Below are 14,166 nucleotides of genomic sequence, written 5' to 3'. Positions count from 1 at the left end.
AACGGGCCTGATTTGCCCACTGGGGTTCCTGCCTTGTAGCTGCTGATGGGCCCTGCGGGCTAGGGGGCTTTCGGCCTCGGCCGGGGGTGTCCAGGCTGAGGCCGGCTGTCCGCACGGAACCGGTCCAACAGAACCGGTCCAGCCTCTCTTTGGCCCGTCACTTCCTTCTTGCCCCCTGCACCCTGAGCTGGGAAGGGGCCAGAGCACAGGTCCCCATGAGACCCCGGACGACAGGGACACCCTCGGGCTCTCAGCTGGGGTGGCGCTGGGCGCGGACCCGCTCCCCAGGAGCCTCGCTCAGCGCGGCGCCTGCCTCTCCTTCGCCCCGGCAGCGTGGACGGGGGCGAGCTCTTTGACCGGATCACGGACGAGAAGTACCACCTGACCGAGCTGGACGTGATCCTATTCACCAAGCAGATCTGCGAGGGCGTGCACTACCTGCATCAGCACTACATCCTGCACCTGGACCTCAAGGTCAGGCCCCGCCTGGGGGTGGCGGGCGGGCGGGCAGGCAGGCGGCCCCGGGCTCCCAGGCCTGTGCGGCACTGGCCCCGGAGAGCCCTGTCCTCGGACACCCCGCGTCCCCGCCTGGCTCCCCCCCATTTCCGGTTCTGGAGCCCAGGGCAGACGAGGCCTGCGGATGCTCCGAGCCTCGGTTTTCCCATCTGTGAAATGTGGATGACATGCCTCTGTAGGCAGTCTTTGAAGATTCAGTTATAGGGCTTTCGTCTTTAAAAATATCGTTTAAATTAGCTTCTTTAAAATTACCGTGGGAGCGGGGGCTTCTGGTAACCAGTAGAGACCACACAGAACTGTGTGGGGCGGACCGTGAAAGCGCTTCCCAGCCAGTGTCCTCGCCAGGAGCCTTCTGCACAAGCGACGCGGCCTGGCGCGCGAGCCTCGGGAGTCCGGCTCTGCCTCCCCTCGTCCCCTGGCCTCTCTCAGTCAGCAGGACACTGGGGACACCCTGTCTCGTGATCTTTCAGGGCCGTGGGTACTCCACTGAATGAGTGCGGTGCACTTTCTTTTGTCTCCTTGACAAAAAGTGAGCGCTGCTACTGGCAGCCATTTCTCTCTCTCTCTCTCTCTCTCTCTCTCTCTCTTTCTTTCCTCCCTCCCTCCCTCCCTCCCTCCCTCCCTTCGATCCTTCCTTTCATCTGGGTTTATTCCTTGGCTGTCTCTTCTGTTCCCTTGACCTGTGTGTCTTTTTTATGCCAGTACCACACTGTTTTGATGACTGTAGTTTTGTAATATAGTTTAAAACCAGGAATTGAGATGCTGCCTCTGGCTTTATTTTTTTCTCAATATTGCTTTGGCTGTTTGAGGTCTTCAGTGGTTCCACACAAGTTCTAGCATAGTGTGTTCTATTTCTGCAAAAAATGCCATCGGACCTTTGATAGGGATTGCACTGACTTTGTAGGTTGTGTCGGGTATTAACAATATTAATTCTTCCCAGTCCATAAGCACAAAATCCGCCTTCTTCAGTTTCTCTCATTAGTGTCTGACAGTTGCTAGTGCACAGGTCTTGCAGCAACTCGGCTACAGCCAGCTATCCTAAGCATGCATTCCTTTTGATCCATTGTAAATGGGATTATCTTCTTAACTTCTCTTTCTGATAGTTTGTTGGTGTGTAGAGAAACGCGGCTGATTTTTTGTAGAATGCTTTCGTACCCTAAAGATTTACTGAATTTGTTTTTTAAGTTCTACAGTTTTGGGGGGGAGTCTTTAGAATTTTCTGTGTATGACATTCGTGTCATCTGCCAACAGTGAGTCTTACTTCTTCCTTTCCTGTCTGGATGCCTCTTATGATTGTTGTTCTCTTTCTTTTTGCCCAATCGTTCCGGCTCGGACCGCCACCCTGGTGCTGACTAGGAGTGGGGAGAGGGGGGCGGGGGGGGGGCTCCTTGTCTTGCTCCTGACCTCGGGGGGAGGTTCCCAGCTTTTGCCCACTGAGTAGGTTACGTGTGACCTTTGTTACGTTAAGGTATGTTCCCTCTACACCGAATTTGTGGAGAGTTTTTATCAGGAAACGGGTGTTGGATTTCGTTATGTGTTTTTCTGCCTCTGTTGGGATGATCCTGTGATTTCACCCTTGACCGTGTTCATCCGGTGGGCCCCGAGGGCCGGCTGGCACGTGCTGAGCCGCCTTCGCATCCCTGGAGTAAGCCCCGTCTGGTCGCGGCACACGGTCCTCGCACGCCTTGTCGAGTCTGGCTCACTGATACTTGGTTGAGGATTTGTATGTCTGTGTTCATCAGGGATGTCGGCCTGCAGGTTTCTTACAATATCCTTGTCTGGTGTGGGCACCTGGGCAATACGGGCCACATCGAATGAGTGTGGAAGTGTTCTCTCTCCTTTTTGATTATTTTTTAAGATTTTATTTATTTATTTTTAGAGAGGGAAGGGAGGGAGAAAGAGAGAGAGAGAAACATCAATGTGTGGTTGCTGGGGGCCGTGGCCTGCAACCCAGGCATGTGCCCTGACTGGGAATCAAACCTGCAATGCTTTGGTTCGCAGTCCACGCTCAATCCACTGAGCTATACCAGCCAGGGCCCTTTTTAGTTTTTTTGAAAGACTTTGAAAAGGATTGGTATTAATGCTTCATTAGATGGTTGGTAGAATTCACCGGTGAAGCCATCTGGTTTTGGACTTTTGTTCATGGGGAGATTTTTGCTGACCAGTTCAACCTCCTCACTAGCATTTGGTCTGTTGTGAGGGTGACAATGTGGGGGGGAGGAGTGCCAGGGCCGCAGTGTCCATCCGGTGGGGTGGCTGCTCAACCCGTGTGGCTACTGGGCACTTGGAATGTGGCCAGTATGATTGTGGAACTGAATTTTACATTTTATTAATTTTAATTAATTTAAATGTAAAGACTGGCGGTTTAGTTATTGGAAAACTATTGTTTGGGACAACCTCGACTGTGAATTTGTGTTTCAGCTACCGTAGTTCCTCTTATCGGTGGTTTTGCTTTCTGCGATTTCAGTTGCCCACGGTCAGCGGGGGTCTGAAAATACCACACGGAAAATTCCATCTGTAAATGACTCGTGAGTTCCAAACTGTGCGCTGTTCTCAGTAGCGCGATGAAATCTTGTGCTGTCCCACCTGGGACAGGAGTCCTCCCCTTGTCCAGAGTCTCCGAGCTGCGTGCGCCACCCTCATCCGTCACGTGGTGGCTGTCTGGACTCCCAGAGGGGTTACCAGAGACACAGAGAGAGGCGGAGAGGACCGCATTCGCATCACTTCATGGCAGTGTATTGTGATGTTCTATTTTACTGTTAGTTGTCTTTGTTAGCCTCTTACTGCGTCTGATGTACACATCACTGTATCACAGATGTGTAAGTGTAGGGAAAACAGTATGCATAGTGTTTGGTTCCACCCTTGGTTTCGGGTACCCACTGGGCATCTTGGAGTGCCCCCCACCCCCCTGGATAAGGGGGCTACTGTATACATTTCAAGAAATCTAGATACAAGCAATTCATGAAATTTAAGTCTATCTAAAATATTTCTGATGAAAACATGTCTGAATTTGCGATGCACGGTGAGTGGAAAATAACACACTGCACTTGAAAGACTTAACATGACGAAGGAGCAGAAACTGTCTCACCAATACTTTTCATACTGGGGACCCATTTAAGTGATAATATTTTGAGTATCTTGAGTTAAATAAATACATGATTAAAGTTCACATTTAGAAAATATTTTGAGGCAAATGAAAATGGGAATGCCACACACCAAAACTTATGGGATGCGTGTGAGCCAGGAGTAAAATTTGTAGCTATAAACACTTGCATTAAAAAGAGAATAAAGATCTCAAATCAGCAATCTAGCCTGTCACCTTAAGGAACTTGAAGGAGAAGAGCAGCTGATACTCAGAGCAGGAGGAAAGAAGTAACAAAGGCGAGAGCAGAGCTAAATGAACAGAGACTAGAAAAACTATCAAGTTGATCAGTGAAACCAGAGGTTGGGTCCGTGAAACGACCAGTAAATTGTCAAATCTGTAACTGGACTGAACAAGAGAAAAAGAAGGAAGACTCAGATTTTTGAAATCATAGATAAAAGTGGGGGAATCACTACCAGCCGTACTGAAATAGAGAAGCATTATAAGGGAATAGTATGATACATTGCATGCCAATAAGATACATAACCTACATAAAATGGACAGATTCCTAAAAGACACAAACTACTGGAAACTGACTCAGGAAGAAAGAGAAAATCTGAATGGACCTATAACGAGGGAGGCAATCAAATTAGTTCTCAGAAGCACCCACAGAGAAAAGCCTAGGCCAGTGCGGCTTCCCTGGTGAATTCCACCGAACATTTCAAGAAGAGTAACGTCAGCTTTCACAGCTCTTCCAAAACATGGAAGAGAAGGGAGCGGTTCCTTTCATTTTGTGGGGCCTGTCTTATCGTAGTTTCAAAACCAAAGAACTCACGAGAAAGGGAAACCTGCAGAGCAATATCCCTTAAGAATATAGCTGCAAAATCTCTCTGTAAAATATTAGCGAACCGAATGCAGTACCTTACGGAGAGGGCTACACCCATCACACAGTGGCGCTGGTCCCAAGAACGCGAGGTTGGTGTAACACACGAACGAACACAAGCCAGGGTAATGTGCCACATTAAAGGAGTAAAGGGCAAAAATCACATGAGCATTTCAAGAGATGCAGTTGATAAAATCGAACAACTTTTCACGATGAAAACCCTGAATAAACCAGGCATAGAACTTCCTCCGTCTGATAAAGGCCATTTGTGGAGAACAGCTAACAAAACGCTCCCCGGGAAAGGTGGGATGCTTGCCCCTTAAGGTCAGGACCACGACAAGGATGTCTGCTCTTGCCACCTCTTTTTTTTTTTTTAAGATTTTATTTATTTATTTTTAGAGAGAGGGGAAGAGAGGGAGAGAAACATCAGTGTGTGGTTGCCTCCTGCACACCCCACCAAGGGCCTGGCCTGCAACCCAGGCATGTGCCCTGACTTGGAATCGAACCTGCAACCCTCTGGTTCGCAGGCCTGTGCTCAATCCACTGAGCCACCCCAGCCAGGGCTCTTGTCACTTCTATTAAACGTGTACTTGAGGTTCTAACAAGGGCAGATAGGCAAGAAAAGAAGCAAGAGGCGTTCCGTGGAAAGGAAGAAGTGAAACTCAGCTCACAGATGGCGTGAGCTTGTGCATGGAAGACCCTACGGAGGTTGGGGGAAACTATTAGAGCTAATAGACAAGTTCAGCCAGGATGTCGTTGCCAACACTTAAAAGCGCGGTATTTTCACATAAACCCCTGGATGTTTGGCTTCTCCGGAGGACTGAAGAACTGCCTTCCTGCGTGGCTGCCCCCTTATGCAGGGCGGGAGTCCTGCAGTCCCCTGCAGTTCGCACCACCCCGTACTGTTGTGCACCAGTTCATTTACTTCCAGTGTCTGTCCGTCTCCCTGTCCATGTCTGTTACCTGTGTCTCTGTCTCTCCATCCATCATCCATGTATCCACCCATCTGTTTGTCCATCCATCTGTCCATCTGTCCACCCACCCATCCATCCATCTATGCGTCCGTTCATCTGCCTGCCCACCCACCCGCCCCGGAGGGCTGCCCTGAGCCGTTCGTTTCCCTGGGAGGCTGGGAAGCAGAGGCCTTTGGACAACCAAGTGTGGGGGCTGCAGACCCTCTGGGCTGCCGCCTGAGCCTAAGCAGACTTCCCCCTCTTTCCCAGCCGGAGAACATCCTGTGTGTCAACCAGACGGGGCACCAGATAAAGATCATTGACTTCGGGCTGGCCAGAAGGTGAGGGCGCTGCCCTTCGGCGCCTGGCAGAGCGCCTTGGGGAGCATGCTCGGGCATGGTTACCCACAGCGCGGCCAGTCTTTGGGTTTTGGGGCTGACGCAAGCAAGTTCTCTCAAGAGGAGGGGGGCCACCATAGGCTGTGACCACCGCAGGGGCGGCTTTGCGTGGGCCCTGCCTCTCCTTCCGACACCTGCGTGAACCAAGAAGGGGGTGATGGATGGTCAAAGGAGGGGCTGAGTGGGCACACGGGGCAGCTTAATTCTGGGCCCAGGACGGCTGACCTGTGTGATGCCACCATCACCAGCCCTGCCCTCCCGGAAAGGACCAGGTTAAGTGGGGAAGTGCGTGTGTGACCGTGCAGGGTTTGGGCCACTCGGGGCCGGCCTGGGCCCTGGTGACAGAGTGATGCGATCAACGCAGCCCCTGCCGACGGGCGGTGACGACGGTTAAGTGAGGAGTACACGGCGGTGCAGAGCCATCCTGGGAGGGCGGCCAGGTTCTCAAGGGTCAGGGCAGAGAGTGAGCGTCACACGTCGTCTTCAAACACCTGAAGGTCCCTTAACATGTCGCACACTCGGTGGAGCACAGTCTCACCGCGGGGTCCTGCGCAGCCACGTGTGTGGGGGGCCCTGAGCCTCTGCCCACCTCCAGGCCCTGGCCCGCACACCCCGCCGGCCGGCGGGTCCTCAGCCGTAGCAGCAGCAGCAGCAGCAGACCCTTGGCACTGGACGGACTGTCTGTCAGTCACGTGGGGCCTGGCCAATAGAAAGTTGCATCACAATTTTTACATTGGCACTTTGTTTTTTTAGAGCAGTTTTAACTTCACAGAACAATTGAGGGCAGGAAGCAGAGTCTTCCCGTGGACCCCCTGCCCCACGCGTGCGGAGCCTGCCCCGTCACCAACACGGTGGGCCTGCTCCGACCCACCGGCGCCACCGAGGCCAGGGGCACTGCGTGAGACACAGAGCACGCACCTCCACACAGCCCCACCTCCACACAGCCCCCCCAGTCTGGGCCCTGGCCGGGGAAGGTGGAGCGGTGGCCTCTCCGTGTCCGATGGTAGAGGCCTAGAGGGGCGGGCTGTGGGTTTCTGATTCTCCCTGGGGACTCGGGGGAGCCTGAGTTGGGGCCTGGGGCTGAGCACTCCCAGCCCTGCCTCTCCTCCTAGGGCTGACGCCCACGGTCCCCTCACAGCCCCTCCGCCCCCCCGCCATCCCCTAGGTACAAGCCTCGGGAGAAGCTGAAGGTGAACTTCGGCACTCCCGAGTTCCTGGCTCCAGAGGTGGTCAACTACGAGTTTGTCTCGTTCCCCACGGACATGTGGAGTGTGGGCGTCATCACCTACATGCTGTGAGTGCCCGGTGGGGACGGGGTGTCCGGACTTCTATGGACGCATCAAAACTCTGAGTGCGAGAGCCGTTCACTGGGGAGGTGTGCCCAGGAGGCACTGAGAGCGGGGAGGTGCTGGGGGGGGGGGGGGGGCAGCCAGTAGAGGGCGCTGGGGAGCCAGTCACCCTGTGGACACCCTGTGAACACTCACTTCCTCAGTGACGCCATCCAGGGCAGGGAGATGGGGGGTTTGTCCAGTAGCTCTTCTCAGTTACCGCCTGGGGCTCACCCTGGGGGCCCTAGTTCCTGAAACTCCCCATCCCCTGGGCAGAGAGCTCTCCAGCAAAGGACTGCAGGTGGGCCGTGCAGGTGGGGCGGGGCTGCCGCCGGGGTGGCCGGGATGGCCGGGGTGGCCGTCTGCCGCACTGCCTGCCCGGGCCCTCCCCTGTGCTCCATGTCCTGCGGGCTGACCAGGCAGGGTGACCATGGGCTGAGAGATTGTGTCCTCCTCCCTGGGGACTTCCCTCGCCTGTCCCCTGGCCCCGTGAGGTCAGGCTCCGCTCCAGCCGCGCCATTAGGCCTTGCTGTGACCGTGTCCCCACACTCGGTGTGTGTTCGGGGGTGAGGGGAGGTGGGGGTGGGGTGACCGTGTCCCCACACTCAGTGTGTGTGTGTGGGTGGGGGGTGGGGTGACCATGTCCCCACACTCGGTGTGTGTGCAGGGGTGGGGGGAGGTGCGGCCCCAGGCTAGCCAATGAGGGTGCCCTGCCTCTGCCCCAGGCCCAAGGCCTGGGGAGTATGGAGCCCCACTAGGGTCCCAGACACATGCTAAGCTGTTTGAATGAGGCCACTTTTACCTGACACATGGACTTTGGGTGGGCCCTTGGGTGGGTTACTCTTTTCTCCAGGGTTAGGGGGACAGCGGGCAGCCTGCCGGGCAGTGTTCCTCCGGCTGTCAGAGTTTCGGTCCTCCCTCCCCTCCCCGGGAAGCCCCCTGGCAGTGAGAGGCAGGGGCTGTTCCCCCGTGGACCCTGGTGGCTCCTGCTGGGACCTTGCGGGGCCCCTCCGTGTCCCGTGGCTGCACGTTGGCAGACATGGCTTCCACGTGCTGATGGTCCTTTCTCTCCTCCACAGGCTCAGCGGTCTGTCCCCGTTCCTAGGGGAAACCGACGCGGAGACCATGAACTTCATCGTGAACTGCAGCTGGGATTTCGACGCTGACACCTTCGAGGGGCTGTCGGAAGACGCCAAGGACTTTGTGTCCCAGCTGCTGGTCAAAGAGAAGAGGTAGTTCTGCGGCCTGTCGTTCATGACGCGGTCTGATGGTGACCGCCGGTGACGGTCGGTGACAGTCAGTGACAGCCAGGTGTGCGGGGCAGGTCCGTTCTCCCGGCGGAGCCCTCTGTCCCAGATCTCTTCGTCCGCTCCCTCTTCGGGGCAAAGAGGGAGCAGGGACCGCGATGAAGGAAAAAACTGAAAAACAGCACCTGGGAGCGTAACCTCTAGATGGAGTGTTATTGCTGTTTGTTTCTTTTTCTATTTTTCTCTCTCTCTCTAGATGTAGTCTCTTACAAAGGGCCACGTTTACAAACTAGTCCCGTGTCCGAGTTACCGGTGTTCACAGACGAACACCGAAGAAAAGCCGAGCTGGGCAGTGTCCCTTCCCAGAACGGAGGCCGGGAAACCGCCTCTCTGGCCGCGGAGGGCCTGCTTAGCGCTCCGCAGCGACGTCAGTGTCGTGGGCGGGGCCATCCCGTTTTCTGATTCTCGGGGAATTGGGCACCGCCCGGGTGAGAGCCACGGTCGGGGCTCCGAGACAGCTCTGGGTCCCGTGGCCTTCGCTGTCCGTTCCTCTCTGAGCGCGGAAGGTTATGGGAGGGAAGGTAGTTCCAGTCCAGGTGAGCGGGTCGGAGTTGTGGTCTGGAAGGAGCAGACTTGGGCTCCTGGTCAGGGAAGGCGGCCCCCCGCTCACCCCTGCGACGTCTGTGTGGTCTCGCAGCTGCAGAATGAGCGCCACGCAGTGCCTGAAACACCGGTGGCTGAGTGACCTGCCGGCGCGAGCGTCCATGTCTAAAGTGGGCCTGAAATCCCAGCTCCTGCTGCAGAAGTACATGGCGCACCGCAAGTGGAAGGTACCTCCCCGGGGTGCAGGGGGCGTGTCCTTTGACAGACCGGTAGCTCAGCTTCTGCTTACATTTGGATTCTAAATAGAAGACTGTTTAAAGGGGAAAAACCCCTCCTAGGTCAACGCCTGTTAACTTCAGCTTAAACAACAGCACAGACCGGGTGCGCCTGGGCGTGGGAGGAGCATTCGGTTCGCACTTAGGGGGACATCTGGGGGACGGAGTGCGGTCAGAGTGCAGGCCCCGGTGAATCCACGTGTCAGAGGGCGGGGCTGGGGAGGCTCGCTTTCGAGGTTGTGCGTGCTGTTTGCTTACGACAGAACTCCTGGGTGCCAGGGATGCACCGTGTGCCCTAACGGCCGCCGTCCTCCAGGGCCGCGGCTTCCCAGCGCTCCCACACTGACTCAGTTTCTGTTGGAAAACCAGAGAGAGAGTGCCTCACCCACAGACCCAGCCCAGCAGCCGTGCGCATGAGTCACAGGCACACGCGGGTCACATGCACACGCGAGTCACACGCCCCACGCTGGCTTCCCCAGCTGGGATGCGCTCTGGTGTTTCCTTCGACACTTGCTTTCCTTCTGGAACATTCTGGCCCGAACCCTTGGATTTGATGGTGGGACCCCGCCCTGCACCCTGTGGGCTCCGTTTTCCGCGGAAAAGGGTGACAACACGGGATCTCACTTCTCACTTCGAACTCGCTCCAGAAAGTCACGTGACTGGTTCACTGTGCGTTTGCTGAAATTTCAGTTTCCCCTTTTATCAGCTTTAAAGGAACTCAAGTGCCTCACTGAAGTCCTTGTATGTATTTATTTTTTTTAATTGGTCTAAGAATATGCTTGCTTTCCTTTTTCTCTCTCCGTTTCTCCAGAAACATTTCAACGTGGTGACCGCAGCCAACAGGTTAAGGAAATTCCCGTCCTGCTCCTAAGGCTCGACCCCGCTGCTCCCCTGGGCCGGGAAGGCACTGCGACCAGCGGCGACGCGAGGGCTGGAGGCTTTAAACCATCAGGCCTTTGGCTAATACCGATCCCACTTATTTTGTAAAAATGGCGATGGTGGTTGCCTTCCTTGTGGAAGAAAAGGGGCTGTAAAGACAGTGCCTGGAGAGCTTTTTTCTGCCTTAGCAGGCCACTGAGCTTGAACTGCCTTGTTGCTCCCCAAGTGTGGGAGCCTGGGGGGTGAGTGTGGGCGCGCTGTCTGTAGGTAGGGAAGCTTGTGTTTGCGCGGGCCGGGGCGGAGTTCGGAACGTGCTGATCCAGGAACGGGGCGTGTCGGTGGGTCAGCGGCATCTCCTGCCGCCGCCGCCCGCCCCGGGAGCTCCTGCCAGTCCGATTGGCTCTCGGGTGGGCGGACGTGTCCCCGTGGGCCCCGCTCCCGGTTCAGCAGCGCAGACTCAGGGCAGGGGGCCTCCCGCTTGTTTGACCCTGGGCTCCCTCGTGGGAACCGAAACGTGCAAGGTTTAGTAGTCTTCCACGTTTCAGAATGTGCAACCGTCCTGGCGAAACCGGAACAAGGATCATTTTGAATGTGCTTTTGAAGTCTCCACCCACCCCTGGCCTCTCCCAATTCCGCCCTGTCTAGGGCCCACCGACGCCCCGCCCTCGGCCGTGAATGGGGGTCCGGGAGGCCTGGGAACCGACGTGCAGTGTGGGAGAGATGGGAACAGGGCAGGTGGGCCCCTTGCGGAGGGAGACGTTAGTGAGGGTGCGCACTGGCCGTGCAGCTGCCCTACTCAGCGCCGGACAAGGGGTCCTTCACTGTTGGGACGCGAGCAGTCCTTCTCATCTCCTCACCTCTCACCCGATGATCTGTTCCGTTCCCGCCGCAGCCCCTGGGGCAGCAGTTTTAGGCAGAGTAGTCACTTTGAGTTGTTAATTAGCCAACAGTTTCTAAGCCTTTCAGGATTTCTGTCCACATAAGGACAGGTTTTGGGCAGAAGGCCTGGGTGTGGGGGTTCGTGCTGCCGTGGTAGCTCTCAAGTTGGCTTTCCTGGTCGGAACCGGGATGTTCAGGGCCAGCATGGTGGGCCTGCTCTAAGCCGACCGGCCCCGGGACCTGGGAAGAGGTGGCCGCGGGAGACCACCCTGTGGGGAGCCCAACAGGGGTTGGTGGAATGCTCGGTGGTGAAGCATCGGCCCCCTCTCTGCAGAAGGCTGACTTGAGAGCAGCTCCCAGAAGGCGCTGGTTACGGAGGGCATCTTGTAAGTGGGTGAGTCTCAGCCTCTTTGCGACTGAGGTCCTTGGGGAACGCTCCGGATAGTCCCCAGAAACACGGAGTGCGCCCCTGGGATCCACAGCTGCACGGCGGGCAGGAATGTGGTACGAGCCGTCTGCATACATGAGTAATTTCTGATAGCTCCTTCAGGAACGGAACCCTGGTGAAATAAACTGGAGTAATTTATTTAACATGGTGACTCAAACGCATTATTTCCATATGTAATCATCATAAAAATTATTGAGACACTTTAGAGTCTTTTTTTTCTATACTGAATCTCCGAAATCTGGTGTATGGTTTACACTTAACACATTTCCATTCACATGCTAGGTTTTCATCAGACACGCTTAACTGGTGTTTAGGTTTCACAGAATTCGCTGTGGAAAAATACTCAAGTTGTGTGAAATATCTTAACCATTTTCTAATTGAATTAAGTATCCAGTTTTACATTTACTTAAAGTAAAATGAGAAACTCAGTTCTGTAGTTGTATTAGCCAGTTTTAAGTGCCGAATACTCACAGGTGGATCGTGGCCTCTGTGTTGAACAGGGCAGACAGAGAACCTTATCTGCCCAGTCTTATTTTCTCCACCACAAGCTGCCATTTTTCACCCACAGTTTCTCTCCAAAGTCCCCTTGCAGCCCACACAAGTGAGTGGGGATGTGGATTTTCGCCTCCCTTATCGCAAGTTCTAAAAGCTTTTATGAAGCTTTGATTTTCTCCTTTTAAAAGATTTTATTTACTTTTAAGGGGAAGAGAAGGGAGGGAGGAGAGGGAGAGAGACACTGGCCGTGCTGAGCCAAACTCCGTGTCCCCACATCCCCGTGGGGACCCGCTGCAGCTAAAGGCGGGTCTGAACTGACAGGCGTCTCCCCGTTAGTGGAGCAACCGAAGCTTCCACGCACATTAGTTTCCCGGGATGGGCGAGGAACCGAACGGGGGGTGTGGGAAGCGGGTGATGGGGAGAGGAGGTATCCACTTTTCAGCATTGGATTTTTTTTTTTACAGTGAGCATGCATTACTGTTATCATTAAAAAGTAGTGACTCCAACGTCCAACTCGGACCTTGTTCTGACCCTCACTGGAGCGAACAAGAGAAAGGTATTTGAGAGACATCCAGGGAAGTGCGTTTCTAACTTGCTTACTGGTCGACGACAGACTTTCTGTTGATCTGGGGGCATGATGGTGGTGGTCCTGGAGGTGGAGTGACTGCAGGAGGAGAGGAGATGCTCGTTATGCGGGCGTGGCAAGTGCTCATTAGCTGTCGGGTCTGGCTGATCGGTTTGAGGTTTGATTACGCTGTTCTCTTTGCTGTTGTATGTATCTGAAAACGTTCATGGTAGTTTTAAAAAAATCAGTTAAACCACGAGGGGCTGTTCAAGAACTGGGCTTCCCAAAAGCCTTTTTGACAGGAAACAGATGGACTCGGTGAGTGGGGAGCTCCCTCACCGGGAGTGTGAGCGGGCTGAGAAGCTGCTGTAGAAAGAATGCCTGCCCTGGGCGGGCAGTTGGAGAAGGCTGCTTTAAGGCAGTTCCCCAGCCTCCAGGAATCTAAGAAATAACCAAGCACGGACTGGGACCCAGAGAATCAAAACACCTACCGCCACGTGTTTATCTGCACGGTGGCGGAGGGGGCAGGAGACCGACAGCAGCTGGGTTTGCTGATGGGGCCCACGGTGAGGAGGCGCCCGGGGCTGGGCCAGGCCTCCTCTAGCTCAACCCCCAGGGCCGGCTCCCAGGTCCCGCGACAGGTCGGTGCCTGAGAGCAGATGAAGGCCGCCAAATGGCCGCCATCGGGATCGATAACCACTCTGAGGAGGTTTTCAATATTTGGCTGCGTCCAAAATATTAAAATCTTTAACTGGACCATGTAGACTTTAGTTAAAACCCTGTCTGGCATAACTCAGTGTCCCTAGCAACTTATCTTCCACGAAGGCCCTTTCCCGGAGCTTTAAAATAAGTAGCATTTGGTGAGGGTACCTTTCTCAGTACGTGGAAGTGAAAGGAAATAACCCTTGGGCCACCTGGCCTTTAACCCCGAGCGACCGTGTAGTCCACTGAGCGAGAGCCATGCACACGCGTCTCTGCTGTAATGTGTACCGTGTACCGGCGGGCACCACGCTGGGCACCTTACGTGTGCCAACTCGGACTCTCCCCCCAGTGAGCGTGGGCGCCGTCTCCAGCCCCACGGGCGGGTGAGGCCCCAGGGGGAGCGAGCTTGCTCACGGTCGCACAGGGGCAGCCCACCCCCCAAGTCTGCGCTCTGCTGAGCAGCACGGCTCGGCCTGCAGGCCCCCCGAAGTGAGGACAGAAGCAACTCGAATACATATAAAAACAACATTTATTAACAAGGTTGCACCATATAGTACTGCTTTAGTCAAACCAAGAGACTGACACAAAAACTCAAGTAAAACCTGCAAGCCTCCCTTCAGCCTGAGTCTTGAGGCCAGGACAGGTGGCCTGTCTCCTGCTCGCAGCCCCACGGCCCCCACCCTGCTCTGCGGGCAGGCCGGCCAGCGGGAACGTGGCTGTGCCTCCCGGGACCGGGCCGAGCTAGTGAATGTGTCGCCCGGGCTGGGGGCTGGCCCACTGCCCGGAACTCGGCCCCTGCGGGGGTGTCCTTGCCGTCAGGGTGACAGTCCCGGGGCCCTCGCGCTCAGCTCCTGGAGCACCCCCACCTCTGCCCAGTGGAGTCGGGGTGTGGCCCTCAGCTGTCTGCAGCCTC

General features: G+C 55.4%; 1 protein-coding gene across 5 annotated transcripts in view; it reads left to right on the top strand.

The window, feature by feature from the left end:
• The window catches only part of MYLK3 (myosin light chain kinase 3), a 35,381-nt gene extending 23,745 nt beyond the window's left edge, over window positions 1-11,636 (top strand). For all 5 annotated transcript variants that reach the window (XM_036013368.1, XM_036013370.1, XM_036013367.1 and 2 more), the window contains exons 8-13: window positions 333-474; window positions 5,705-5,775; window positions 6,998-7,126; window positions 8,240-8,392; window positions 9,105-9,237; window positions 10,097-11,636. In XM_036013368.1, the coding sequence (XP_035869261.1) occupies window positions 333-474; window positions 5,705-5,775; window positions 6,998-7,126; window positions 8,240-8,392; window positions 9,105-9,237; window positions 10,097-10,156 (688 nt within the window). In that variant the 3' untranslated portion in view covers window positions 10,157-11,636. The remainder of the gene's footprint in view (window positions 1-332; window positions 475-5,704; window positions 5,776-6,997; window positions 7,127-8,239; window positions 8,393-9,104; window positions 9,238-10,096) is intronic.
• Window positions 11,637-14,166: the final 2,530 nt, after the last annotated feature.

This window comes from Phyllostomus discolor, chromosome 12 (assembly GCF_004126475.2).
Source record: "Phyllostomus discolor isolate MPI-MPIP mPhyDis1 chromosome 12, mPhyDis1.pri.v3, whole genome shotgun sequence".
NCBI lineage: Eukaryota > Metazoa > Chordata > Mammalia > Chiroptera > Phyllostomidae > Phyllostomus > Phyllostomus discolor.
This window is presented reverse-complemented; position numbering and strand designations above follow the sequence as displayed.